The following is a 25,806-nucleotide window of genomic DNA, read 5'->3' on the forward strand; positions in this document are numbered from 1 at the left end:
TCCATGTACTACCTAAAATCATCTTGCATACCACCAGTGCTATATGGAACACATTCCGGAAACAACCCAACTTCTGTAATCTCCTGCACCTGATCTGTGGTCCTTCTTTCCTGGCACATAAAAGGTGTTCAGTGAAGGTTGGCTGAACTGAGAAGGCTACATCTTCATTTGCTCACCACTGGCTCCTCATCTGACCCCTGAAGCCCCCATTAAAATAAACAGTCTCAGGCGCCTGGGTGGCTCAGTCAGTTAAGCATCTGACTTTGGCTCAGGTGATGATCTCACGGTTCGTGAGTTCGAGCCCCCCATCAGACTCTGTGCTGACAGCCCAGAGCTTGCTTCAGATTCTGTATCTCCTTCTCTCTGCCCCTCCCCCACTTGCACTCTGTCTCTCTAAAAAATAAACATTAAAAAATTATTTTTATTTTTTTTAAATAAAATAAATGGTCTCTGAGGACTCTTCTGGTTCTCACAGAGCCCTGAACAGGTGTGCTGGCCTCTCCTAGGTGATAGGTCTTGCTTACAGGATGTCGCCTCTCTCTACCTCCTTCTCTGGCATTTCCTTTCATTCACACCCTGTGCTGGTTTTTCTCTTCTCATGCCCTTAAATTATGAAGCCTTGCCATGGCTCAATTAAAGACTCTTCTTTTATTCACCCTCTTAAGGAATGGTTGGGTAGCTTTTATTAGTTCCTGGATGTGCATTATTTTTAAAATCCCCCAGCCCACACCTCACACAGGGTCATCGTGAGTCATTCACCGGAAGGAAGGCACCCTATCTGCACATCTCTGTCGCTTGCCTGCAGTGCAGTATATTAGATTGTTTTCTTTTTACATGCACTACTTCCCACCTAAAACAGAAGCGTTGCAAGGTCAGGGCTACACTTCATGCCTCCCCTCAAGGACCCAGGAGCACACCACACACAACAGGTGCTCAGTAAGTTTATACCGAGGATAGGTGGCTGCTTAGATACTGGGAGGTTAAGTGAACACCTCCCATTCCTCCCTTCCAAATGATCGGCAACGTCCTGTCATTTCTCCTTCCTGTGAAGTAGCTCCCATTTCACTGCTAAACACAGGCTACATCATTCTCGGACTCTGACAAGCAGCTTCCTGCCCTCCGCTGCTTCTTTGACTGGAGGCCACGCAAAGCCACTGAGTCCTCAGACTCTGATCCCAACCACCTCCTTCCAGAAGTGTAAATGATCCCCAGCTGCCTCACAAAGTGAGCTGCCATTCCAAACAGTTCTTGGGGGAATGAGGAGTTAACATTTAATAGGTACAGAGTTTCTGTTTGGGAGGATGAGAAAATTCTAGAAATAGTGGCTATGGTTGCACAACATTGGTAAATGCACTTAAGGCCAGTGAATTGTACCCTAAGAAGGATTAAAACAACCCTAATTAAATAATTAAATAATTAAATAATTAATTACAACCCTAATTAAATAATTACAACCCTAATTTTAGGGGCACCTGGGTGGCTCAGTCAGTTAAGTGCCCAACTTTGGTTCCGCTCATGATCTCATGACTCAGGAGTTTGATCCCCGCATCTGTGCTGACAGCTCAGAGCCTGGAGCCGGCTTCAGATTCTGTGTCTCCCTCTCTCTCTGCCCTTCCCCCACTTGCGCTCTGTCTCTCTCTCTCAAAAATAAAAAAAAAAATTAAAAAAAAATTTTAAACAGTAAATTTTATGTTATGTATATTTTGCCACAATAAAAAAAGGTTCATCAGATTTCCCACCAATTACCCTCTCCCCACCCAAATGTCTCATTTCTCCCCATTTCCTAGTCCCATCTGTTCTAAACCACTAAGGAAACACGCACACACACACACACATCTGTACAGCATTCTAGTACTCAAACCTCCAGTACGTCACACATACACTTCCACCTGCCACACTCCTGTCACGTCTCTCCGCCCAGAACCTGCATTCGCTCTCAGCAGTGTGAACCTCCCCTAACCGTCCCTGGCTCACTCACATCTCTCCTCACTCCCCAGCTGGTGAATTTGCTAACTGCTCTCCCTTCTGTGATGTTTAGCGGCTAAGCGCCTGCTTTATACATTTGCATTTTTTCTCCACTTTCCAAAGTTGTTTTTAAAACCCTGCAACTAATGGCCATGGAGCTTCAATTCCTTTCACCGGCTTCCCACGGAGCCGGGTACATTATCAGACACATGATGTGTGCTCGGACGTCTGTAACTAATAAATTGCTCTGAACGCCAAGGCTGATGGCAGTCTCTCTAGAAACTCGGCAAATGAATCGATATGTCTGGAGCAGCAGCCTTGTTTAAAAGAAAGAAAAACACCATGACCATAAAAAAGAAGTTCTTACCTGCTCTCAAACAAGCAACACTCTCGCCACAGGACAATTTTATTTAATTTCTTCAAAGGCCTGTTTTAAAATCAAACACATATGCCCACAACACAAGTGTAGAAAATGTGCACACAACCATATGCTGCCTAACCCCACAATGTGCACATGTCGAAACTGCCAGCTGACGGTCATAAAGGGTCATCTTAAATTCATTAGTTAAAAGGCCACGGTGATTCTGAATAAAATACAACTATAGAAACACAATAAAGCAATCGCGGGAAACTTGTGAGCCCTCAAAATGAGTCAGTATCAGTTCAAGAAAAGCTGAGAACGGGAGAGCTCTTTCTGCAACTGTAATTAACCAAAGAGTCGCCGAGGAAATCTTGCTCAATCCCAGATGTCAATTCAGCAGATGATTGCCTCTGCAGTGAACATCCTGGTACAGGAAGGGGAAAGGGTGTGGTGTGAAAATGCTCCTACCTGCTCTTGGGCCAACAAGGCCGTCTTCTTCATGACCTTCATGGCATAGACGTCGCCAGTTGCTCGCTCTCTTACCACCTGCACTTCAGCAAAGTGACCACAGCCCACGAGACTTCGGACTTCAAAGTCTTTTGCTGAAGGCTGGAGCTCCTGTAACTCAGCGATGGTGTCAGAATCTGCAAGAGATGTAAGAGTTACTCCCAGGTGAGTGAAGCACTTTCCAATACACGCATCTTTATGAAAGCACAAAAAAAAAAAAAAAAAAAAAAGAAAGAAAGGAAAAAAGTGTTCCTATGTGTTCCCTCGCTGTCAAAAGACATTTTAGTCACTTTCCCATCCGTCATGAATAATTATAAAATCAGCACAAAAGTGTTTTTATATGTTAAGTTTAAAATTAAGGGCTCCAGAAATTCCAAAGCAGTTTCCATGGTAGCTACAATTTGAATCCTGTAGACTCAGAAAATAGGAGGAGAACACAAATCAGGCTTTTCTTCTTCCTCTCTGAAGGCCACAGGGCAGCGTTTGGTCAAACACGCTTATCAGCATTTAGACTGGTTCATAATGTGACGTAAGCAACACGATTCCCAGCTCAGTCGACTTTAGAGCTGACCTCCCGCTTATCCCATTCTAGTGCTACTGCGAAGTGTTATCCCACAAACCCATCTCTTTCGGATTGTCAGTAATACCTCCTTTCCCTTAATATGGAGCAGTGCTACCAAAAAGAAAAAGAAAATGGAGCCCTGGACATTTGCTCTGCAGCACTGACAGGTCACACACCTGGAAGGGTTTGCAACTATCTGTTTCTTTGCCTATGGTCGTACTCCTTTTTCAAGTGCAATCTCTCAGTCAGTATCTTAGTCTGCTCAGGCTGCTGTAACAAAATACCATAGATGAGGTGGCTTAAACAACAGGCATTTATCTCTTACGGTTCTGGAGGCTGGGAAGTCCAAGATCAAAGTGCTGGCAGACCGAGTTCCTAGTGGGAACCCACTTCCTGGCTTACAGACAGCCATCTCCTCACTATATCCTCACAAGATGGAGAGAGACAGAACCCTCGTCTCTCTTTTTCTTCTTCTAAGGACAACAATTCCATCACAGAGGCCCCACCTTCATGACTTCATCATCATATGAATTTTCAGGGGCACACAAACATTCAGTCCATAACAGGTGAAGATCCTGAATGTATGAAGTATGGATTAAATGGATGGCAGATTTGGAATCTACAGTATATTTACTGACACTCTAAGAACAGTAAGCTGGGACATCACTGGATATGCAATGACTCTCTAAGGATCTGAAAGAGGGAAGTGGAACAGCTGTAGCTGACTAAAAAATTCTATCCTGCACATTACAGAGAAGCTGCATCAAATATAGGGGTTATGCTCCAAAGGAAGACAAGAGGAACACGGAATCAAAATTATTCTGGAGAATCCCTCAGAAAGGTGCCATGATGAGACCAAGAGACTCTTGATATCCCAGACAGACACTGAAGCCCTCCAGGCATTAGAGCAGGTTGCCCTTTCCATGGCTGGGCACCAAATAAACTTGGGAGCTACATTCTAGAGCTACGCTCGGCAAGTTATTCACACAATAGGAGGAAATTAATCCAACAAGGGGAAAAGTCATTTCATTACCTATAGTCATTGAGCAGAATATTGATAAATTAGCCAATACAATTTTAATTGGTATCCACCTCCTTTCTTTGTTGTGTGGGTGGAGTCGCATTCACTTGGATCAAAGGTACACACGATGAACTCCACTGCACTGAGTGCCTTCCCACCTGTCTCTTCAGCCAGTCATCCTGAAAGCATTTCCCTTTGGTCCCTGGAGGAATCAGGCAAGCGTGGTCGGCACATCCGAATAAATTCATCATAACCATTGCGAAAAATAAATCTGGAGCACCTTTGTGGAGAATTCATGCAGAAGCAAGACTGAACGCTGCACAATATCTTCCTTCTGCCCTGCCATCCCTGTGCCAAGCCCTGTCTCTCTTCCCTGCCATTTTTCCAAGTTTCTTTCAGATCAAGTATTTGAGTTTTGAATTACAATTCGCCAAATATGCTGGCTTGCAACTTCCTGGGTTGAACCTGATTTTATTACTGCTTGTGCATGAAGCCAGCCTCTCCCAATTCTCTGTTAGGCCTTGGGTCCCTAAGTTGCTTACTGCATTTGTCCAACTCAACTCTGGATCCATCGCTGTAACCTCCAGGCATTTCAGTCACACAAGTAAATAAACCGCTATAGACAGAACCACAAGGATACTCAGAATTCTGAGAAACCTTACCAAATTTTAGGTCTTTTTCCAAAGGCTTTGAATTATTAAGGTGAATGATTGAGATACTAAACTCAAGTCTATGACTATTAAAAAAAAAAGACGATTCACAATTTCCCTCCATGCCAGCAGCTTCTGAGATTCCAAAACCACATCACACTTCAGCCCTGCACACTGTTAGTTACAGCATTTAAGTACCGAATATTGAGGTGGAAATGAAGACCCAAAGCATGGTAATGAAAAGGCAGTCAAAGCGTGACCTTGTCAGATAAACATTTGGACCCAGGGGCAAAAGCCAATACAGCACAGTGTATCGCTTCCTTTTCTGAAACTCAGTCATTCAACATTTCAATTTCTAGGAATTTGTCCTTCACAGAAACGTTAGCAGATGTGCTTGAAATAGACAGGAAGATATTCATCATGAGCACTGCCTGTAACAGAAAAATAATCAGAAATGACCTAAAGGTCCATCAGCAGGGAAGTGGAATCGACCTAAAAGTCCCACCCACATAAAACCATATTAGGCACATGAGGTAGCTCAATCTCCACTAGAATATATTACATATTCTTTAAGGGCAGGAATTTTTGTCAGTGCTGATCACTACTGTGAACACAGTACCTGAAACGGAACCTGGCACACAGCAAGTGCTCCGTAAATATTTGTTGAGTAAATATAATGCTAAGTGAGCAAAGCTAGTAGCAAAATATTACATACATATGATCCACTTTGTGTAAAATTAAACAAAAGTAATGTTAGAACATACACGCAAAGGGTTGATAACTGCTTGTTGACTGGTACGCAAGAGCTCATTACATTATTCTCTTTACCTTAAGACCCACTTCAAAATGTCCATAATAAATATTTTATAAGGACAAAAAAAAATTGCAACACTATGCACCAAACTGTTAACAGCAGTTATCTTAGATAAGATTTTGAGGGATATTCTCTCATTTTGACCTTTTATTTATTTTTATTTTTAATTTATTATACAGAGAAAAAGGAAGAGAGTGCAAGAGTAGGGGAGAGGGGCGGGGGGGGAGGGGGGGAGAGAGGGAGGGAGGGAGGGAGGGAGAGAGAGAGAGAGAGAGAGAGAGAGAGAAAGAGAATCCCAAGCAGGTTCCAAGCTCAGCCCAATGTAGGGCTCGATCCCACGACCCTGGATGGTGACCTGAGCCAAAATCAAGAGCTCATATAATTAAATAAACATGGGGTGCTTCGATGGCTCAGCCAGTTAGAGCTGTTTATTTAATTTTTTTTATCATTTGGACCTTTTATATATTTAACTTTGTATTATGTTTAAAATTGGAAAAAAAATTTCTTATAGTTATAACTCACCCATACATACTACAGTTGTTAACATACAGAAGCTTTTGCCTACAGTAAATGTAGCTGAAAGAGTATGGGATTAAAGCTACCGTCAAACCACCAAGAATAGTCCAATGTCAACAATTATCAACACTTTGTTATTCATGTTTTATTTTTTTAAGTTTATACACACGCACACACAAGCGGGGGAGGGGCAGAGAGAGAGAGAGTGAGAGAGAGAGAGAATCCCAAGCAGGCTCCACACTGCCAGGGCAGAGCCTGACACAGGACTCAAGCCCACGAACCGTGAGATCATGACCTGAGCCGAAGTGAGACGCCCAACCGAGCCACCCAGGAACCCCCTATTCATGTTTTAATATCAGTTTATTTTTTACACAGATTCTACAATACAATACTTACAATTTTGCCCCTTAACTTTGTTCACTCGGCAATACAATCATTCGACCAATATTTACTGAACATCTATCACGTGCCAGACACTGTTTTAGGCACTGGGAATAGAACAGTAATTAAGAAACAAAAATCTCTTCCCTGGGTTCCCAGATGTGGGTTCCCTGTCCTACTTTGGCTCCAGCTAGGGATACCACTTCAGGGCCATACCCGCTGTCTCATTTCCTCCAACGGTCTCCATGCAGTAGCATAGAGTAGCAACAGTCTCTCATGCAGTAGCAACTTTTGGGCCCTTCTACCCATGTAAGAACACTTAGATTCCAAAACAAACTTAAAAAGAGGTGGTGGGGAGGGAGGGGCAGGGGAACCAGACATACTAATGTAATCACCCTTTTCCAATCACAGCCTCTCAGCCGTACTCTCCAGGAAGCCTCTTCAAAAATATGAAACAGTTCCTTGCAAGAGAATTCTATTAGAAAAATCTACATTTCACTAAGCCTAAGCCCCCTGATTACTGAATGAGTCTAGAAGATCCACTACTTTAAAGTAACCAGAGGGCAGACTCAAGACTAATGAAGGAGCCGGTAGATGGCTTGATAAATTAGTCTGTCTCATAATTTCCCTTCCCCTCCCACTCCCTATTTGAGGATTTAAATATTCAAGAAAATAAGGTGGGAGTTTATTCAAATAAATATGGAATAATGAATAGTACCCAAGTACATTTCAAAGTTAAAGACCTACAATATATTAAATATACATGGAGGCTGGTGGCTACCATTACTGGGTAACATTTATTATCTCCTGTGTGCCAGGCAATGTAAGCCTAATCTGTGCACTAACTCATTCAAGCCCCACACAGCCTTATTGGATATGCATTTTCCCCATTTTGCAGATAAGGAAACAGAAAAGACAAGTGGACATACACTAATTTTATCTACTCAAAACTCTCAGCTCCTTTGGGCACTTCCACATCCCCTATTCCATGAGACCCTGGTAATTGCAGTGCCCTGAACCCCTAGGCACCCAGATGAGGCCCATAACACTTGACATCCTGGCCCGGCCCCTGGTCACGGGGTAGACAGATGACCCAGAACAGAACCAGTTAAAATCTTTCCTGGGGATCCTATTAATATAGAGAGTGGAAAATAAATATTGCATAAGGTGTGGTAACCATCTCCAAAGATGGTGCCAACGAATCATACACACACCTCCTAGAACTCACGCCCTTATGCCTAGACTCCCTGGCACATGGAATCTGGGCAGCCCCACGACTCACTTCAAACAAGACAATGCAGCGAAAGAGATCTTATGTCCCTTCCACACCTAAGCCCTAAGAAGTCCCGGCAGTTTCCACCTTGGTGCTTTTGAAAGCCCTGAGCTACCATGTAAGAAGTCGACATCTCGACTAGAGAGACCATGTAGATCAGAGGTCAGCAAGCTTTCCTTTAAGGGCCAGAGAATAAATATTTAAGGCTCTGTAAGCCATATGGTCTCAGTCACCACTACTCAAAGGCCTTGTAGTGTGACAGCAGCCACAGGCAGTACGTGAACAAATGGGCCTGGCCAACACCTTCCAGTAAAACTTGCTTTACAAAACAGGGATCCCAGGCTGTAGTTGGCTAACCCTTGATGGAGAGACCACACAGGGAAGCCACTTGGAGAGCAAGAGGCCTGGAGACTTCACAGAGACAGGGAAAGGCCCCGTCATCCCAGAGTCCCAGCCGAGTCCAGCCTTCTAGGCAACATACCAGACACTGTGCAGGCCATCTTGGACTTTCTAGACCAGGAGAGTCCTGGGTGCCTGCAATCTTAGCCCAAGTCACATGGAGTGGAAACATCCTCAACCCACAGATTCATGAGGGGTAATACAACGATTATGGTTTCAGACCACTATAGTTCAAGGTGCATGGTTACACAGCAAAGTTGCATAAGGGAGGGTTTCTCAAACTCAGGACTACTGAAATTTTGGGCCAGATAATTCTATGCTATTCTGTCATTGCAGGAAGGTCAGCATTATCTCTGGCTTCACCCACTAGATGCCAGGAGCACCCTTCCTTGCAAGTTGTGACAACCGAAAATGTCTCCCAAACATTGCCAAGTGTCCAGGGTGGGGGGGGTAGGGGGTGCAAAACCACCACTGGCCAAAAAATACTGATGTAAAGTAATAAAATACAAAACTGGGACACCAGCAGCCCACTCGCCCACATTGAGGAAGACATGAACAGGGTGTGGCCAAGGCCGATTTATGACTTTCATAGGCTCTAGATACAACTGCCTTCATCAGCCTCTTCCTCCATTAAAAAAAAAAAAAAAAAAAAAAAAAAAAATCAGGGGGCGCCTGAGTGGCTCAGTTGGTTAAGCCTCCAACTTCAGCTCAGGTCATGATCTCACTGTTTGTGGGTTCGAGCCCCGCATCAGGCTCTGTGCTGACAGCTTGGAGCCTGGAGCCTGCTTCGGATTCTGTGTCTCCCTCTCTCTCTCTGCCCCTCCCCTGCTCACGCTCACTCACTATCTCTCTCTCTCTCTCAAAAATAAATAAACATTAAAAAAAGTCAAAAATTATATTTTATGATACCACTGACAAAAGGATAAATATAACCCAAAATCACTATAATTATTTTGTTCATAGTTTTCTTGTTTCAAACTAAATTTAAATTAAGTTAATGAAAATAAGTGCAATTTATTAAAATTAAATACTGTGCCTGCTATGCTGCAGGATTATCAGCCCTGAGTGGGTATAAGGATGGAGCCAGTGGGGTGCCTGTGTGGCTCCGTCGGTTAAGCGTCCGACTTCAGCTCGGGTCATGATCTCGCAGTTCGTGAGTTCGAGCCCCACGTCGGGCTCTGTGCTGACAGGTCGGAGCCTGGAGCCTGCTTCGGATTCTGTGTCTCCCTCTCTCTGACCCTCCCCCATCCATGCTCTGTCTCTGTCTCAAAAATAAATAAAAATTAAAAAAAAAAAAAAAAAAAGGATGGAGTCAGAGGACTAACTCACGTACCTGGATCCAGCCATGCCTAAAGTTTGACCCATCCCTGGATGGGCTTCATGAGCTCAGTTTCGTGAGCCATAAATTCACTTTTTTGGCCTAAGCTAGTGTGAGTTGAGTTTCTGTCACTTGCAACCAGGAGACCTGACTTATCTGTTCTCCCAAATGCAACAGGTGGAAACTGACCTTAAAACTGAGTCTGCCTTCCTCAGAGCAGAGTTCCTACTCACTACCACCAACCACTAACTCATTCTGCCTCGGGCATTTTTGCAGTTTTCTCTCCCAGAACACTTTTCCAGAAAAACCTCTCCAAACTTACATTTGCGGACAAAGTTGCTCACGTGCTTAATCTTCATCAGAGCAGGCTGACTGCATTCTTCAAAGAGAACGAAGAGGGCATCTAATATCCCTTCTCGGGAAAGAGGAGACATCTGCTGTTGAGTCAGAAAGGGTGGTTTCCCCTAAAAACAGCAAACAGCAGATGGAGACACTGTCAATAATGAAAAGCTTTGATCAATAACATCCACACAGAGTAAATTACAAGCCACCAACTCTAACTGCTCACGACACACGCTAACAGCACAATTCTGTGGCTTCATTCTTTAAAGCGATATCAATGGAGAGTCATTAAGTTATCACTTGTACAATTCCATTATTGTGGGCTTCTTTCACCAGTGCCTGGGAAGAAAACCTTCACGAGCGTGCCATTAGTAAGAAAAGGCCCCTCCTTCTTAACAGTCTGAGGCTCACGGGAACATTTACTCCGGACCCTGCTGGTTCTGACGTGTTTCCATGTCTCTACAATAGGACACAATGATTGCTACATCTTCCAAGTGCGCCCAGAGGTTTGCTAATATAACTGCAGCTTCTTTAATTTACTTGAACAATCTAAAGTAGTGTGAACGAAGTGCCCACACTGAAGCTGAATTTATTCATGACCTAGACCAACAGTTTCAAACTGGCAGACTGTATCTAGCCCACAGACATGTTTTGTTTGGCCTGCGGCATTATTTATATATTTTTTTAAGTTTATTTCATTTTTGAGAGAGACAGAGTGTGAGCAGGGGAGGGGCAGAAAGAGAGGGAGACACAGAATCCAAAGCAGGCTCCAGGCTCTGACCTGTCAGCACAGAGTCAGACTCAGAGCTCGAACTCACGAACCGCAAGATCATGACCTGAGCCAACCGTCATGATCAGACGCTTAACCAACTGAGCCACCCAGGGACCCCAGGCCTGCAGCACTTAAATTTGAATTTTCTGCCAATATTGAAAAATCAGGAAATTCCATTCAAAAGAAAGGGTGGGATTTGAGGGTTCTCCTAAAATACTGGAGGACCGGGCAACATCATCCCACATTCCCGTCTGGTGATGCTGAGCTGTGGTTGAGTGATGCTGCCCCTCTGTAGTGAATGTGTTCAGCAGTTCACTGCAGACCTCACTGCCAGTCTTCCATCTGGCCCATGTGACTCACTTATACTCACTTCCTGCCCCTAGGGACATGAGTTTGCAACCTCTGGTCTAGAGCAAAGATTTCCATGGGCCAAGCTATGGATTGTGTGGGGTCTCTCTGCCAAGATGGCCACCAACAGGCCCTCTAACTCTGTAGGTGCTGCCGCCACTCCCATCAAGAGCCAGAGTCTATTTCTCCTCCCCTTGAATCTGTACTTTTTCTGTGACTTGCTTTAAGCAACAGAAGGTGACACAAGTGACACTGTGCCAGTTCTGGGCAGAGTTCTAAAGGAGCCTAGCACCGTCTGCTTTTCTCTTTGGGGAAGCCAGTCGCCATGTAAAAAAGCTTAGACCAGACGGGGGTCAGCAAACTATGGCCCATAGGCCAATCTGGCCCACTGCCTGTTTTTATAAATAAAGTTTTATTGGAACACAGCCACACCTATTCATTTACATACTGTGGCTGCTTTTGTGCTACAGTGGCAGAGTTGAATAGTTGGAGCCACTCCCAAAGCCTAAAATATTTATTATTTACAGAAGAAAGTTACCAGCCCTGGGTTAGACTACTGAATAATGAAGGACTTCATACAGAAGTCAGCTAGAGGAAAAGTCAGATGTCCCAGTCAGCAGTCAGCACCCAGATGTTCCAGTCCCAGCCAAGCTCCCAACATAATATGGCCCCTTGAGTGACCCCAGCTGACATCACAGGGTAGAACAGAACTGCCTAGTTGAATCCAAATAACCCACAGAATCAGAAGAAAAATAAATCATTGCTGCTTTAAACTTTGTGAATGGTTTCTTACACAGCACTGGATAATAGAAACAGACTGGTTACATTGAATCACCCGAAGAACTTAGCCAAAAAACAACAAAAAAATTCTCTGGTGCTATCCCCTACCTACTGAGTGAGAATTTTCCAGGTTGTGGCTTAGAATCTGTTTTTTTGTTTTTTTATGTTTACTTATTTTTGAGAGAGGGAGAGACCAAGAACAAGCAGGGGAGGGGCAGAGAGAGAGGGGGACACAGAATCCGAAGCTGGTTCCAGGCTCTGAGCTGTCAGCACAGAGCTCAAAGCGGGACTCGAACTCACAAACTGTGAGATCATGCCCTGAGCCGAAGTCAGACGCTTAACCCACTGAACCACTCAGGCACCCCTAAAATCTGTTTTATTAGCAAGCTCATCAAGAAATTCAAACCTCAGCCAGGTATGTGAAGCACTGGGTCACAAGCCACCATACCTGTCACTTTATAGTTCTGCCACAAACTCCAAAAATTAATAAGCCTTTGTTCCTTTGTTCTTTAGTAGTTTGGACTACTACTGAGCCACCCAGTCACCCCTGTTGGTATTTCTTAAAATGTCCCTTATTTATAAAAAAAAAAAAAGTCCCTTATTTTTGAAATGAAAGGACTGGAGATAATAGGCCTTTCTCTGTACATCCTTTACTTGGCAAAATAAAAAGCTGGCAAACCTAGATTAGCCCAGCAAATTTGTGAAACTTTGCTGGCTCAAAAACCTAAAAATGTGCCGCCCGCCAACAGAGAAGTCGTTGGAAAGTTAAGCAGAATGTTAGTAGAAGCTAAGACCCAATCTAGAGTACTTCCCTGGATGGAAAACAAAATCACTATGGGAAAGAACAGTATCCAGTGTCTGTTTAGACAATTGTCAGGTGTATGCTACAGTTGCAAATAATAGCAGTCGTGGGGGCAGGGAGGAACTCATCATTAAAAAAAGATGAACTGGGGATCTACCCACAATCCTCGCTTCTATAATGACACTTAAATATAATATACATTTAATAAACTCTGACACACACTGGCAATGTCGCCAGTGGTTACATGTCCGATCTCTGGAGCTTGGCGCTGCCATTTACAAGCTGCATGATCCTGGACGAGTCCTTGCCTCTCTTGCTGCCTGTCTCCTCCTATTTAAAATGTAAGTCAAAACAGTCCTTACATCTGTTCTGATGCGAGATAATCAGGAGCACGCTGGCCCTGTACCCAGCTCTCTGGAAGCCACACTTGTTACATAATGAGCACACTATAAGCCCTTAGTAAATTTTGTAAGAAGTTGGAAAAGTTTTGGAGTAAAATGTAGAGGGGCTAAAATGTGGCAGTACTCCAGTCAGCTAGGGTCAGAGGCAGACTATTCATTTGTGAAAAATATTTCATGGCTTAAAATGGCAACAGGGAAGATGGCATAGAACAACCTAAGCCTTCAGTCTGTCTCCACTGATCTGTTTGAACATTCCCCAATACCAGTATTTTGGGGGGGAAATGTCATCAAAAAAGTATTAGTATTTATCATCATACAGGTATTCATGCATAAATACCCTCCTAAATATAATTACTGTTAAGTAAACATAAAATTTAAAATATAATTTAAATAAATGTAAATTAAAATAAAATTTAAAAATAGAGTTACTGTTAAGTAAACATTACTGGGGCACCTGGCTGGCTCAGTCAGTAGAGCATGCAACTCCTGATCTCAGAGTTCTGAGCTCAAGTCCCACATGGGGTGTAAAGATTACTTAAAATCTTTTTTTTTAAATGTATCATTACTAGGGCACCTGGGTGGCTCAGTCACCTGGGTGGCTCAGTTGGTTAAGCGTCCAACTTCAGCTCAGGTCATGATCTCAAGGTTCATGAGTTCGAGCCTCACATCGAGCTTTGTGCTGATAGCTTGGAACCTGAAGCCTGCTTTGGGTTCTGTGTCTCCCTCTCTCTCTGACCCTCCCCTGCTTGTGCTCTCTCTCTCAAAATTAAATAAAAACATTAAAATTTTTTTTTAATTTATCATTACCATAACTACTATCATTTCTACACTTAACATTAATAATAGTTACCATTTATAACTATTGGCTTATCAAGAGCGAAGTGCTTTACATAAATTATCATTTAATCCTCATGACAACCCTCTGAATTTGGTGCTCTAACCTCTATTTTCAAGCGTGGCAAATGCAGGCACCTTAGTAATTCAGTTGGTTGAACGTCTGACTCTTGGTTTTCAGCTCAGGTCACGATCTCATCGTTTGTGAGTTTGAGCCCCCACATCTGGCTCCACACTGACAGTGCAGAGCCTGCTTGGGACTCTCTCTCTCCCTTTCTCTTTGCCCGTCACCCATTCATGCACTCTCTCTCTCTCAAAATAAATAAAATAAATCTTAAAAAAAAAAAAAAAAAAAAGAGTGGCAAATGGGTTCAGAGAAGGCAAATGAGTCACTCAAGGTAACACAGCTAACTAATGTGGGGCCAGGATTCAAACCTAAATCTTCACTACTATCCATATTGTCCCCCTGACTGGTGAATATATAAGTCAAACAAGGATTTCTACACCAACAATGTTTCATCTACATCAAAAACAAAAGAATTAGAAATCCACTTGGAAATTATTTCCTGATAGTAAGCTTTAATACTTGTGGGGTGATAAGAAATATTTTATATCTTTTTTTCTTTCTTTCTTTCTTTCTTTTTTTTTTTTTTTTTTTTAAGTAGGCTTCATACCCAGCACAGAGCCCAGCATGGGGCTTGAAGTCAGGCCCTGAGTTCAAGAGTCAAATGCCCAACCAACTGAGCCACCCATGCAACCCAGAAATGCTCTATATCTTGAGTGGACTATGGTTTTCACAGGTGTGGGTATTTATCAAGCTTTGTTTTGTTTGTTTTAAATAAACATCTCTTGAATGAAAATAGGATTACACCTATAGCAATTATGGTCAAATATTTTCTTGATAAATTTTGTTTTTCTTTCTTTAATAAAAGGACAACACTTAGTATAGATGTGTAAAGTGTGAGAAATGATTTTTAAAAAAAAGAGAGAGATCTCCTTTCAAGGACAAGTTCAGCTATCTGCTCCTCTGTCTGTACAATGGCTCCTTTTTCCAAAACTATCAGCAATATAAAACATCCAATGAGATTTCTCCTAGAAGATTAGCCCCAGTCCTATAAGGATAAGAGCAACAAGGAGGGGCCAAGGGAACACATGCAGGTGAAGGAGTTGGCAGCCTGTTACCTGGAAGAAATGATTCAACCTGGAGGCCCGGCTGGCAATGGGTTCAGCAGCACCAGCGTCCAGCAGATTCCTTGCTCCATATTTGAACTTCAACATCTCTCCAAAGGTGAAGAGATATAGGAGCAGAGCAAGTGTGTGCTACCAATTTGAGGAGGAAGAGCCTGAAAAATCCTGATCTTCTTCAAGATGTTGGGCACAGGGAGGTAAAAACAGTCACCACACAGGTCTTAGGAAGTTCAGTCTGGCAAATCTGACATTAAAGAGCAGATTTTTAGTCACTGTAACAGGAGGTAATACACTTATCTGACATAACCTCTTACTTATAAATAAATTTATTATCTACTCCACCTATAGTGTAAGCCCTTGTGGAGCTCCACAAGGGCTTACACAGAGCCAGGACACATAGCAAGTTCTAATAAATACTTACAGAATCAATGACTTAAATAAGTAAATGACATAGTATGTTGGAAAGTAATACGTGCTACAGGGGTTAAAAAAGGAGAGAGGGAGAGAGCAAGGTAAGGGCAATTGGTGTGTGTGAGCAATTTTTAACAGTGTAGTCAGAGTAGACTTCACTGAGAAGGTAACATCTGAAGCAAAACCTGAAGTGGGTAAGCAGTAAGTCTTGCCGATGGGCGGGAGAGGGAAGAAAAGTGTGCCGGGCAAAGGGAACAGCCAGAACTAAGACTCTGAGACAGGACCTGGCCTTCGCTAACAACAGCAGGGAGACGAGAGTGACTGGAGTGGCTGGAGCAGAGGGAAAGGCACTGGAAGTAGGAGGTGACGGATGGTACCAAAAGTGAAGACACAAAATTGTCACGATCACACGGATAATAGGGAGCTGCCGCGCTCCACTAGCCGGAATAACGCAGTTAATGAGGACAGGTAAATGAGGCAGGACGGATCACACACGGGACCCCACCCTGTTTAAGAAGGATCTCACAATTCCTCCCGCCCCACGGCACCACCTGCAGACCTTTCAGCTCCCTCGGAGGGGGACCCGCGCACCTCCAGCCTGGGAAGACCCTCAGGCCCCCAGCAACCTTGGAGGCGGCAACACCGCCCTCCCCGCAGCGGGAGGAAAAGCCGGGACTGGTGTGGGTGGAGGCGGCCTATCCCCGGGTTTGCAGAGTGGGGTGGGGGAGATATGGGCGTGCGGGGTTCACACTCACGCTCCGCCGACCCAGCCAGTGCGCATTCCGCTCCGCCCGAGGTCTCCCGCCTCTGCATTTGAACCCCGAACAGCGTGGGCGGGGTTCAGCCGTGTCCGGACCAATCAGAGTGCCCGCTTCTAGGAGGAACAGCTGCGTGTCAACAAAGTTCCGCCTAAGTCCTAAAAGGGATAGAGGAAGTGGAAGGGAGAACCAATCAGATTGTTACTTCCTTTGACTCGTGACCAATGGAAAACGCACAAGGGCAAACGCGGCCGGGCAGGTCCTGGAAGTTTGAAATTGACGGTTAAGCAGGGTGCTGCATTTATGGAATCGTTTGTTTGTGTCTAGGATCCCTGAGGAGGTCGCCAGGGCTCTGTCCTCTGTCTCCTTGCGAGGAGGAAGACAGCCAGGCCGCCTTGGTTTTCTTGTTCTTTAAATCTGGCCAAAGTAGGGGGCACCTGGGTGGCTCAGTCGGCTAAGCCTCGGACTTCGGCTCAGGTCGTGATCTCACGGCTCCTGAGTTCGAGCCCCGCCTTAGGCTCTGGGCTGACAGCCTGGAGCCTGCTTCAGAATCTGTGCCTCCCTGTCTGCTCTTCCCTCGCTTGTTCTGTCTCTCAAAAAATAAACAATTTTTTAAAAATTGGCTGAAGTAAGAAGTGTTTGCTACTTGAGGAAATCAATTTGTTCTGTGCTACAGCTAAGGCAGCTTGAACTTCAACGTGCCTCGGTTCCTGCCACTTTGGGCTGATTGTCCGGCAACAAATAGGTAAACACATTGAAATTGTCAGAAAGGACATTTTTAAATCACTTAAACGCAGGAGATTTCAACAGGCACTTCACTAAAGAGGAAATCCATGTGGCCAACAAACGTATAAAAAGGTGCTCAATCTCATACATAATCATGAAACAGTGAGATATAATAACACGCACTCCTCCCCCCAAAAAGGGGAGGAAGTTCTAGCAGTGTTTTTCAAAGATGTGGAGCTTCAGTCATTTATACATAGCTGACTATGAATTAGTACAGTGTCTTTGAAAAAGTCTGGTTCTATTTGCTGTTGAAGACAAGCATATCCTACGGCTCATATGCCCAAGAATGGACAAATACTATTGTATCACATAATGCCAAAAACAAAAATAAAAACAAAAACTAGAAGCAATGTAAATGTCCCATTAGCAATACAAAGTATACCGGAGTGTTTTCATACTATAATGAAAAGGCATAAATACAGCTAAACACAATGACATGAGTTTTGACATGATGCTGAATGAAGGAAATGACAACAGAACAAAGGATGATTTCATTAATACAAATTTCAAAAGCAGACCGTTTCCAAAACTGCAAGGGAGAGATGTGCGCACAGGTGGTAAGACCATAAGAAAGCAAAAGCCAGGATAGTGGCCCCCTGGGGTGAAAATGGAGGCTAGTCAAGGTGTCAGGGTGCTATGATCTATTTCTTAACCTGGATGGTAATAATGTGGATGTTTGTTTTATAATTACTAAATTGGGTGTGCATGTACATGTACGCACGTTCTATTTATGTATATAAAGGAGGAGATGGTCTTTGCTGTGCTCTTCCAATTCCTACACTAGATAGAACTGAAGATGTCTTTTCACATGCACGTGTGTGTGTCCATCAGTACAAAACCGAAGCTACAGGCTTCCTTAATACACTTTTTTTCCCCCACCTGTAACTTGTTCTTCCTCCCTAGGATGATAATGATGTTTATCAAACCCCCTCCCTTACTAAGCACTTGATCTCATTTGATCCTTACCACAACCCTAAGAGGAAGGAACTATAATCCACATTTTACAGATGGAAAAACTGAAACTGAAAGAAATGCATTAGCTAATCTTGGGTCATTCAACTTTAGATGGTGGAGCAGGATTTGGAACTCCTGGACTATCTGACCCCAAATACTTTCGTCGGCACAAAACCTGCTTGTCAGAAGACATTAGAAATTCTCCTAGCCTCCGCTTTTGTCATGTTGCAAGGGCTGACCCAGTATAGAAAAATGGAAAACAAAAATAAGAAACGCTTCTAATGACACGTTGGGGATGGCAAGGGGAGGGGAGGTGCAAAATGGGTTGTAAGGAGCTGTTGACTTGATAAAAAGAATCACAGAAAGGTCTGAATGTGGATCTAGTCAATGCTTCTGATTTTTCTAGTCCAGCCAAACCTGTTAGTTTCCTGGTATCAGAAATAGAAGGCTTTACCAGAATCTTGGGACTTGTTCATCCTAAATTAGAATGCAGTGTTAGCAGCGCTGTTGTGCACTGCCCTGAATCCTGCCTAGATATCCTAATTTCCTGTTAGAACAATTACTGGCCTTTGCAAACCCTTTGTGAAACAAGACAGGAAATAAACAACAAATAAAATGAGTACAGAAACATACAGCAAAAAAACACATTAGCTTCATCAATTTTCTTTCAAGAGTAGTAGCTGCACAGAAAGTGTATGGGGAGTATAACGAATAAGAACGGACTGAGAGTGGATGTGCATGTACTAAAAGGATAAGGGGCACCTGGGTGGCTCATCGGTTGGGCATCTGACTCATGAGGTCAACTCAGGTCATGGTCTCACAGTTCGTGGGATCAAGCCCCCTGTCAGGCTCTGCTCTGACAGCATGGAGCCTGCTTTGAATTCTCTCTCTCTCTCTCTCTCTCTCTCTCTCTCTCTGCCTCTCCCCCACTTTCTCTCTTTCTCTCTCTCTCTCTTTCAAAATAAACTCTTTTTTAATTTTTAAAAAAAGGATAAGACATTGCCAAATAGAACTGTCATTAAAACTAGACAGAGGGGCGCCTGGGTGGCGCAGTCGGTTAAGCGTCCGACTTCAGTCAGGTCACGATCTCACGGTCCGGGAGTTCGAGCCCCGCGTCGGGCTCTGGGCTGATGGCTCGGAGTCTGGAGCCTGTTTCCGATTCTGTGTCTCCCTCTCTCTCTGCCCCTCCCCCGTTCATGCTCTGTCTCTCTCTGTCCCAAAAATAAATAAACGTTGAAAAAAAAATTAAAAAAAAAAAAAAAAACTAGACAGAGACCTGAGACCATACGTTTATTCTTGCACAAAATGAAACAATGACCATTCCGTTGCTGAATATGAATCCAACACGACTATTGTGATGAGGATTTTGGAAGAACATAATCACGACTGAGTCACAATGAAGGACCTTATGACATTCCATCATTCATTTATCTGAAAAATATTCATGTTGCCAAGCACTGAGGGTACCGCCATGAAAAAGACATCCTTCTTGTCTGATTTTCAAAGGCTGAGCAGAGTGGGGAAATGGGGCTGTGAGCAAACAATTGTGAAACACTCAGGATAAGTCCCTACAGCAGTGGAAACTACAGAGCACTGTGGCAACCCAGACGGGGGAGGGTAGGTGGTATTGTGACAGCAAATGTCCAACACTTGAAAATCGAAGAAATGTGATCGCCCTCAGAGAATCCAACTGGGAGATATAATAACACAACCACAGAAACTCCAAGGCACCTTAAAGGAAAGACTGGAAGACTTAAACCAGACTTTAGCGGAACCTTAAGAATTATACATAACCATCCCCCAAAGAACAGAAAAAGTATCTGAGGAACTAACCCCATTTCAGATATAAAGAGATAAAACTATTCTGGTCCTTTTGGCAAGGAAGAGTTCCTCAAGCTATTTTAGCTGCAGGTAACTTCTAAATCATGAAAATAACTACCATTAACCGAGTGCTTTCTATTTTTTTTTTAATTTTTTTTTCAATGTTTATTTATTTTTGGGGCAGAGAGAGACAGAGCATGAATGGGGGAGGGGCAGAGAGAGAGGGAGACACAGAATCGGAAACAGGCTCCAGGCTCTGAGCCATCAGCCCAGAGCCCGACGCGGGGCTCGAACTCCCAGACCGCGAGATCGTGACCTGGCTGAGGTTGGACGCTTAACCGACTGCGCCACCCAGGCGCCCCAACCAAGTGCTTTCTATCAGCAAGCCACAGCCAACGTATTACCTGTTTCCCAGAGATGTGTTTCCCCCCCCCCCCACACTGGTATGAGGGACAGTTTCAACTCACATACAAATGTCACTTATTTTTTAAATTATACACTTTACTAGATTAGGAACAATTACAACCAGTTCATCAAACCAGGTAGTGCAGGATGTTTAGCAGAATCTTGGCCTCCACCCACTAGATGCCCCACTCACTAGCATGTACTCTCAGGGGTGACAACCAAAAACATCTCCAGACCTTGGTAAGGTCCCCTGGTGGGGGGAGTGATTGCCCTGGATTGAGAACCACCTGTTATAACTGGATGATGTGAAATTCTCCAATGAATAAATATACTGTACTTTATTTAAACCAACAGAACTCACAAGTCAAAATGTTTTCTAGATTTTAAATATTATGAAAATGTTAACCAATTGTTAGAAATTTCATTCTGACACCATTACTTTCCAAATGTTTTCTCTGAACTTGAATGATTTTTTTAATGTTTATTTATGAGAGAGAGTGAGACAGAGCGTGAGGTGGGGAGGGGCAGAGAGAGAGGGAGACACACAGAATCCAAAGCAGGCTCTCAGGCTCTGAGCTGTCAGCACAGAGCCCAACGCGGGCCAGAACTCATGAACCATGAGATCATGACCTGAGCTGAAGGTGGACGCTTAACCAAGCCACCCTGGCACCCCTGAATGATTTTTTCTTTAACACAAACTAGGCTCCATGCCCAACATGGGGCTTGAACTCACAACCTTGAGATTAAGAGCCACATACTCTACTGACTGAGCCAGTCAGGTGCCCATGGATGATTTTCCATCTATATTTTCCTTCTCTGACCTAAGACAAATCTTCTAACAAGGAAAGGTAAATTTTCAAAGTTCAATTAAATGGCAATTAGACTTCCTGCCATTTGATTCTAGACAATTTCTCTATGACGCTTGGGCATGACAGTTAATTGTGTTTCTTCAAAAATGTTATAAACTGTTAAACATACCTCTAATCCCTTAGCACACTGATTCAGGAGTATCTTATAATTTCCAGTCCATTTATACTGTAAGAAATTCAGGCACCTGACTCACAACTATTCCCTAAGAACAACTAGGAAATAAAATGTCACCAAATTGCTCTGGAATTCAAGAGAATGGAAAGAAAAGCCACAGACCAGGGAGATAATATTTGCAAAAGACACATCTGACAAAGATCCAAAATATACAAAAAAAAACCCCACTTAAAACACAACAATAAGAGAACAAAACCAATGTAAAAATGGGCCAAAGACCTTAAAGGACACCCCCACTAAAAAAGATATATACAAATGTCGGGGTGCCTGGGGGGCTCAGCTGGTGAAGCATCAGACTTCGGCTCAGGTCATGATCTCACAGTTCGTGGGTTCAAGCCCTGCATCAGGCTCTGTGCTGACAGCTCGGAGCCTGGAGTCTGCTTTGGATTCTGTGTGTGTCTCTCTCTCTGCCTGTCCCCTGGTCACTCTCTCTCTCTCTCTCTCTCTGTCTCACAAATAAATAAAACATTTAAAAAAGATGCACAGATGGCAAAAAAGCAAATGAAAAGATGCTCCACATCCTATGTCACCAGGGAAGTGCAAATTAAAACAACAGAAGCTATCACTGCACACCTGTTAGAATGACCAACATTCAGATCACAGACAACACCAAATGCTGGTGAGGATGTGGACAACAGCAACTCTTCTTTATTCCTGGTGAAAATGCAAATGGGAGATGGTTTGGCAGTCGCTTACAAAACTGAACACCCCTACCATACGATCCATCAATTACACTGCTTGGTATTTACCCAAAGGAGTTGAAAACTGCATACACACACACACACACACACACACACACACACACACACAAATATGGATGTTTATAGCAGCTTCATTAATAATTCACAAAACCTAGAAGCAACCAAGATGTCCTTCAGTAAGTGAGAGGATAAATAAATTGTGAAACATTCCAGACAATGGAATATTATTCAGTGCTGGAAAGAAATAAGCTATCAAGCCATGAAAAGACATGGAGGAAACTTAAATGCATATCGCTAAGTGAAAGAAGCCAATGTGAAAAGGCTACACACTGTATGATTCCAACTATATGACATTCTGGAAAAACTATAGAGACAGTAAGAAATCAGTGGTTGCCAGGCATCAGGAGGGAGGGATGAATAGGTGGGTGGAGCACAGAGGATGTTTACAGGAGCACAGGTGTTCTGTTTCATATCATAATGATGGACACATGTCATTATGCATTTGTCCAAACCCATAGAATGTACAACTCCAAGAATAAACAGTAAGCTGTGAACTTCGGGTGCTGATGATGTGTCCATGCAGGCTCATCAGCTGTAATGCATGTGCCGGTCTGGTGGGGAATGTTGATAGTTGGGGGGGGGGGGAGCTTAGAATGTGGACATCTTTGGGGGGTCCACTGTTGGTCCTACCATAACCAGCAAGGTTGAAGAAGAGTTGATGCAGGCAAGAATAGTGGGAGATAAGGTCAAAGATGCTCCTTTTTAGTAACTAAAAGCACACTCATTAAAAAGAATGGTCTTTGTGATTTCATTCTTTAAAACTAACTGGGGGTGGTGGGTGGTGCCTGGGTGGCTCAGTCGGTTAGGCACTCGACTCTTGATTTCAACTCATGTCATGATCCCAGGGTTGTGGGATTGAGCCCTGTGTCAGGCTCCACTCCAAGAGTGAAATCTGCTTAAGATTCTCTCTCTCTCTGGGGCGCCTGGGTGGCTCTGTCGGTTAAGCGGCCGACTTCGGCTCAGGTCATGATCTCATGGTCCGTAAGTTTGAGCCCTGAGTCGGGCTCTGTGCTGACAGCTGAGCCTGGAGCCTGTTTCGGATTCTGTGTCTCCCTCTCTCTGACCCCCCCCCCCATTCATGCTCTGTCTCTCTCTGTCTCAAAAATAAATAAACGTTAAAAAAAGAAATTAAAGGGGCGCCTGGGTGGCACAGTCGGTTAAGCGTCCGACTTCAGCCAGGTCACAATCTCGCGGTCCGTGAGTTCGAGCCCCACGTTGGGATCTGGGCTGATGGCTCAGAGCCTGGAGCCTGTTTCCGATTCTGTGTCTCCCTCTCTCTCTGCCCCTCCACCGTTCATGCTCTGTCTCTCTCTGTCCCAAAAATAAATAAACGTTGAAAAAAAATTTTTTAAAAAAAGGAAATTAAAAAAAAAAGATTCTCTCTCTCTCTCTCTCTCTCTCTCTCTCTCTCTCTCTCTGGGGTGCCTGAGTGGCTCAGTCGGTTAAGTGTCTGACTTCAGCTCAGGTCATGATCTCACAGTTCGTGAGTTCAAGCCCCGTGTCGGTCTCTGTGCTGACAGCTCAGAGCCTGGAGCCTGCTTCGGATTCTGTCTCTCTCTCTCTCTCTCTCTCCCTCTCTCTCAAAAATAAATAAACAGGGGCGCCTGGGTGGCGCAGTCGGTTAAGCGTCCGACTTCGGCCAGGTCACGATCTCGCGGTCCGGGAGTTCGAGCCCCGCGTCGGGCTCTGGGCTGATGGCTCAGAGCCTGGAGCCTGTTTCCGATTCTGTGTCTCCCTCTCTCTCTGCCCCTCCCCCATTCATGCTCTGTCTCTCTCTGTCCCAAAAAAATAAATAAACGTTGAAAAAAATTAAAAAATAAATAAATAAATAAACAAAAATTTTTTAAAAATCAAAAAAGATTCTCTCTCTCTCTCTCTCAAAAAAAAATTTTTTTAACCAACTGGGTCAGCCCTTTCCACAGTAAATTACATTAAGTTGTACTTTTCTAGCTCCTTCCACCATCAGACTGCCTTTGTAATGTTCTCTTTCTTTCTCAATGTCTCATAAAGTTAAAACGCTTGGCTAGATGATAGTATGAATTCTATTTCAGCTTTGTATATGTGGATGTTGAGAGAGGCCGTCCATTCCCAAAAAGCAAACCTAGCTGAGACAACTTTGTGAAGAAAGGAAACACAAAGCACGAAGTGGGTACACAAAAAGTGTATTCTGTTGTTCATTCACATCACTTTGCAGAAGAGCCCAAGATCTCTATTTGGGGGCTTGTGTATATTGGGGAAGACACTGGCCAGCCTTGCATAGCTTTTCTTTTTTTTTTTACTTATTATTTAATTGTAATTAATACACATGACATAAAACCTACCATCTTGACCATTTGTAAGCATGCAGTTCAGTGGCACTAAGTACATCCATATTGTTGGGCAACCACACCACCATCCATCTCTAGAACTCTTTTCATCTTGCAAAACCGAAACTCTGCACCCATTAAACACTCATTCCCCGTTCTCCACTCTTCCAATCCCCTGGTAACCTCTGTCATTTCTGTCTCCATGAGTTTTCCTATTTTATGTATCCCAAGCTAGTGGAGTCATACAATATCTTTGTGTGTGCGTCTGGTTTATTTCATGTAGCATCGTGTTGCCAAGGCTCATCCATACTGTAGAATGTATCAGAACTCCACTCCTTTTTATGACTAATATTCCATTGCATATATATTTTGTTTATCCATTCATCTATTGATGGACCCTTGGGTGGTTTCCACCTTTGGGCTGTCATGGAATAGTGCTGCTGTGAACATTAGCGTCCAAGCGTCTGTTTGAGTCCCTGCTTTCAAATCTTTGGGCCTATCTACTTAGGAGTTGAGTTGCTGGATCATAGGGTATGCTACATTCAACTTTTGGAAGAACTGCCAAAGCTTCCGAGCTTTTCCACGGCAGCCACACCCTTTTACGTTCCCGCTAGCAAGGCATCAGGGCTCCAATTTCTCCGTATCTTCACCAGTGCATGTTATTTTCTGTGCTGGTCTTTTTATATTAGCCATCCTAGGGGTATCAAGTGGGCATCTCATTGTGCCTATTTATTTTTATTTTCCTCGCTTAGTAAAAGAATCTTTTATATGAAATTCAGGCATTCCTCCAGATCGCACTCATTCCGCACTGTCTAATAAACCCCTATACTTCACTTCCAGTAGGCTTTAGGCTCCTGCCTTCAAAATTACTTCAGTCAGTGACTTCTTTACGTTTGAAGTGCGGCTTGTTTTGCATTTGCCTCACCGAAGCAGAGGCGCTATCTAGTGGCCCAATAGGGTAACTGCAGGATTCAGCCCCCTTCGGTACCCATGCCGGTCCGAATACAGAATCCTTGATTATATTTCATTTTCCTGGTGATGCGCATGTGATAGCACCACGAAAGGTGAAATCCAACTCCCATTCAGAAAGGGATGTTTTTTAAAAAGATCAAATAGATGGCCTTTCACCCCAAATGGCAATGCCTTCTCCCGGGTCCTCTTAATTGCACCCCTTCCTAAAATAGGAATGATAGAAATGCAGCTGACGTTTTAAATGCAACTGGTTTGTTGAGTGAGTGTTCCAAAAAAGAAGCAATTTAATTTTCTTCCAGTTTCTTCCTTCAATCATTCTCTGTCAAACCTCCCTTTTACACCCTTCAAAGTCAT

At 43.7% G+C, this 25,806-nt stretch overlaps 1 protein-coding gene across 12 annotated transcripts in view; it reads right to left on the reverse strand.

Moving 5' to 3' along the window:
* The window catches only part of CIT (citron rho-interacting serine/threonine kinase), a 163,165-nt gene extending 146,691 nt beyond the window's left edge, over window positions 1-16,474 (reverse strand). For 11 of the 12 annotated variants that reach the window (XM_043557742.1, XM_043557741.1, XM_043557740.1 and 8 more), the window contains exons 1-4: window positions 16,401-16,464; window positions 15,229-15,478; window positions 10,090-10,231; window positions 2,795-2,970 (exon numbers count right to left, since the gene is read on the reverse strand). In XM_043557742.1, the coding sequence (XP_043413677.1) occupies window positions 2,795-2,970; window positions 10,090-10,231; window positions 15,229-15,324 (414 nt within the window). In that variant the 5' untranslated portion in view covers window positions 15,325-15,478; window positions 16,401-16,464. Of the gene's footprint in view, window positions 1-2,794; window positions 2,971-10,089; window positions 10,232-15,228; window positions 15,479-16,400 lie in introns of all 12 variants that reach the window. The other variant, XM_043557730.1, reaches the window with a different exon arrangement.
* Between the last annotated feature and the right edge of the window lie 9,332 nt (window positions 16,475-25,806).

The sequence above is a fragment of the Prionailurus bengalensis genome, chromosome D3 (assembly GCF_016509475.1).
Source record: "Prionailurus bengalensis isolate Pbe53 chromosome D3, Fcat_Pben_1.1_paternal_pri, whole genome shotgun sequence".
NCBI classification, from domain to species: Eukaryota; Metazoa; Chordata; class Mammalia; order Carnivora; family Felidae; genus Prionailurus; species Prionailurus bengalensis.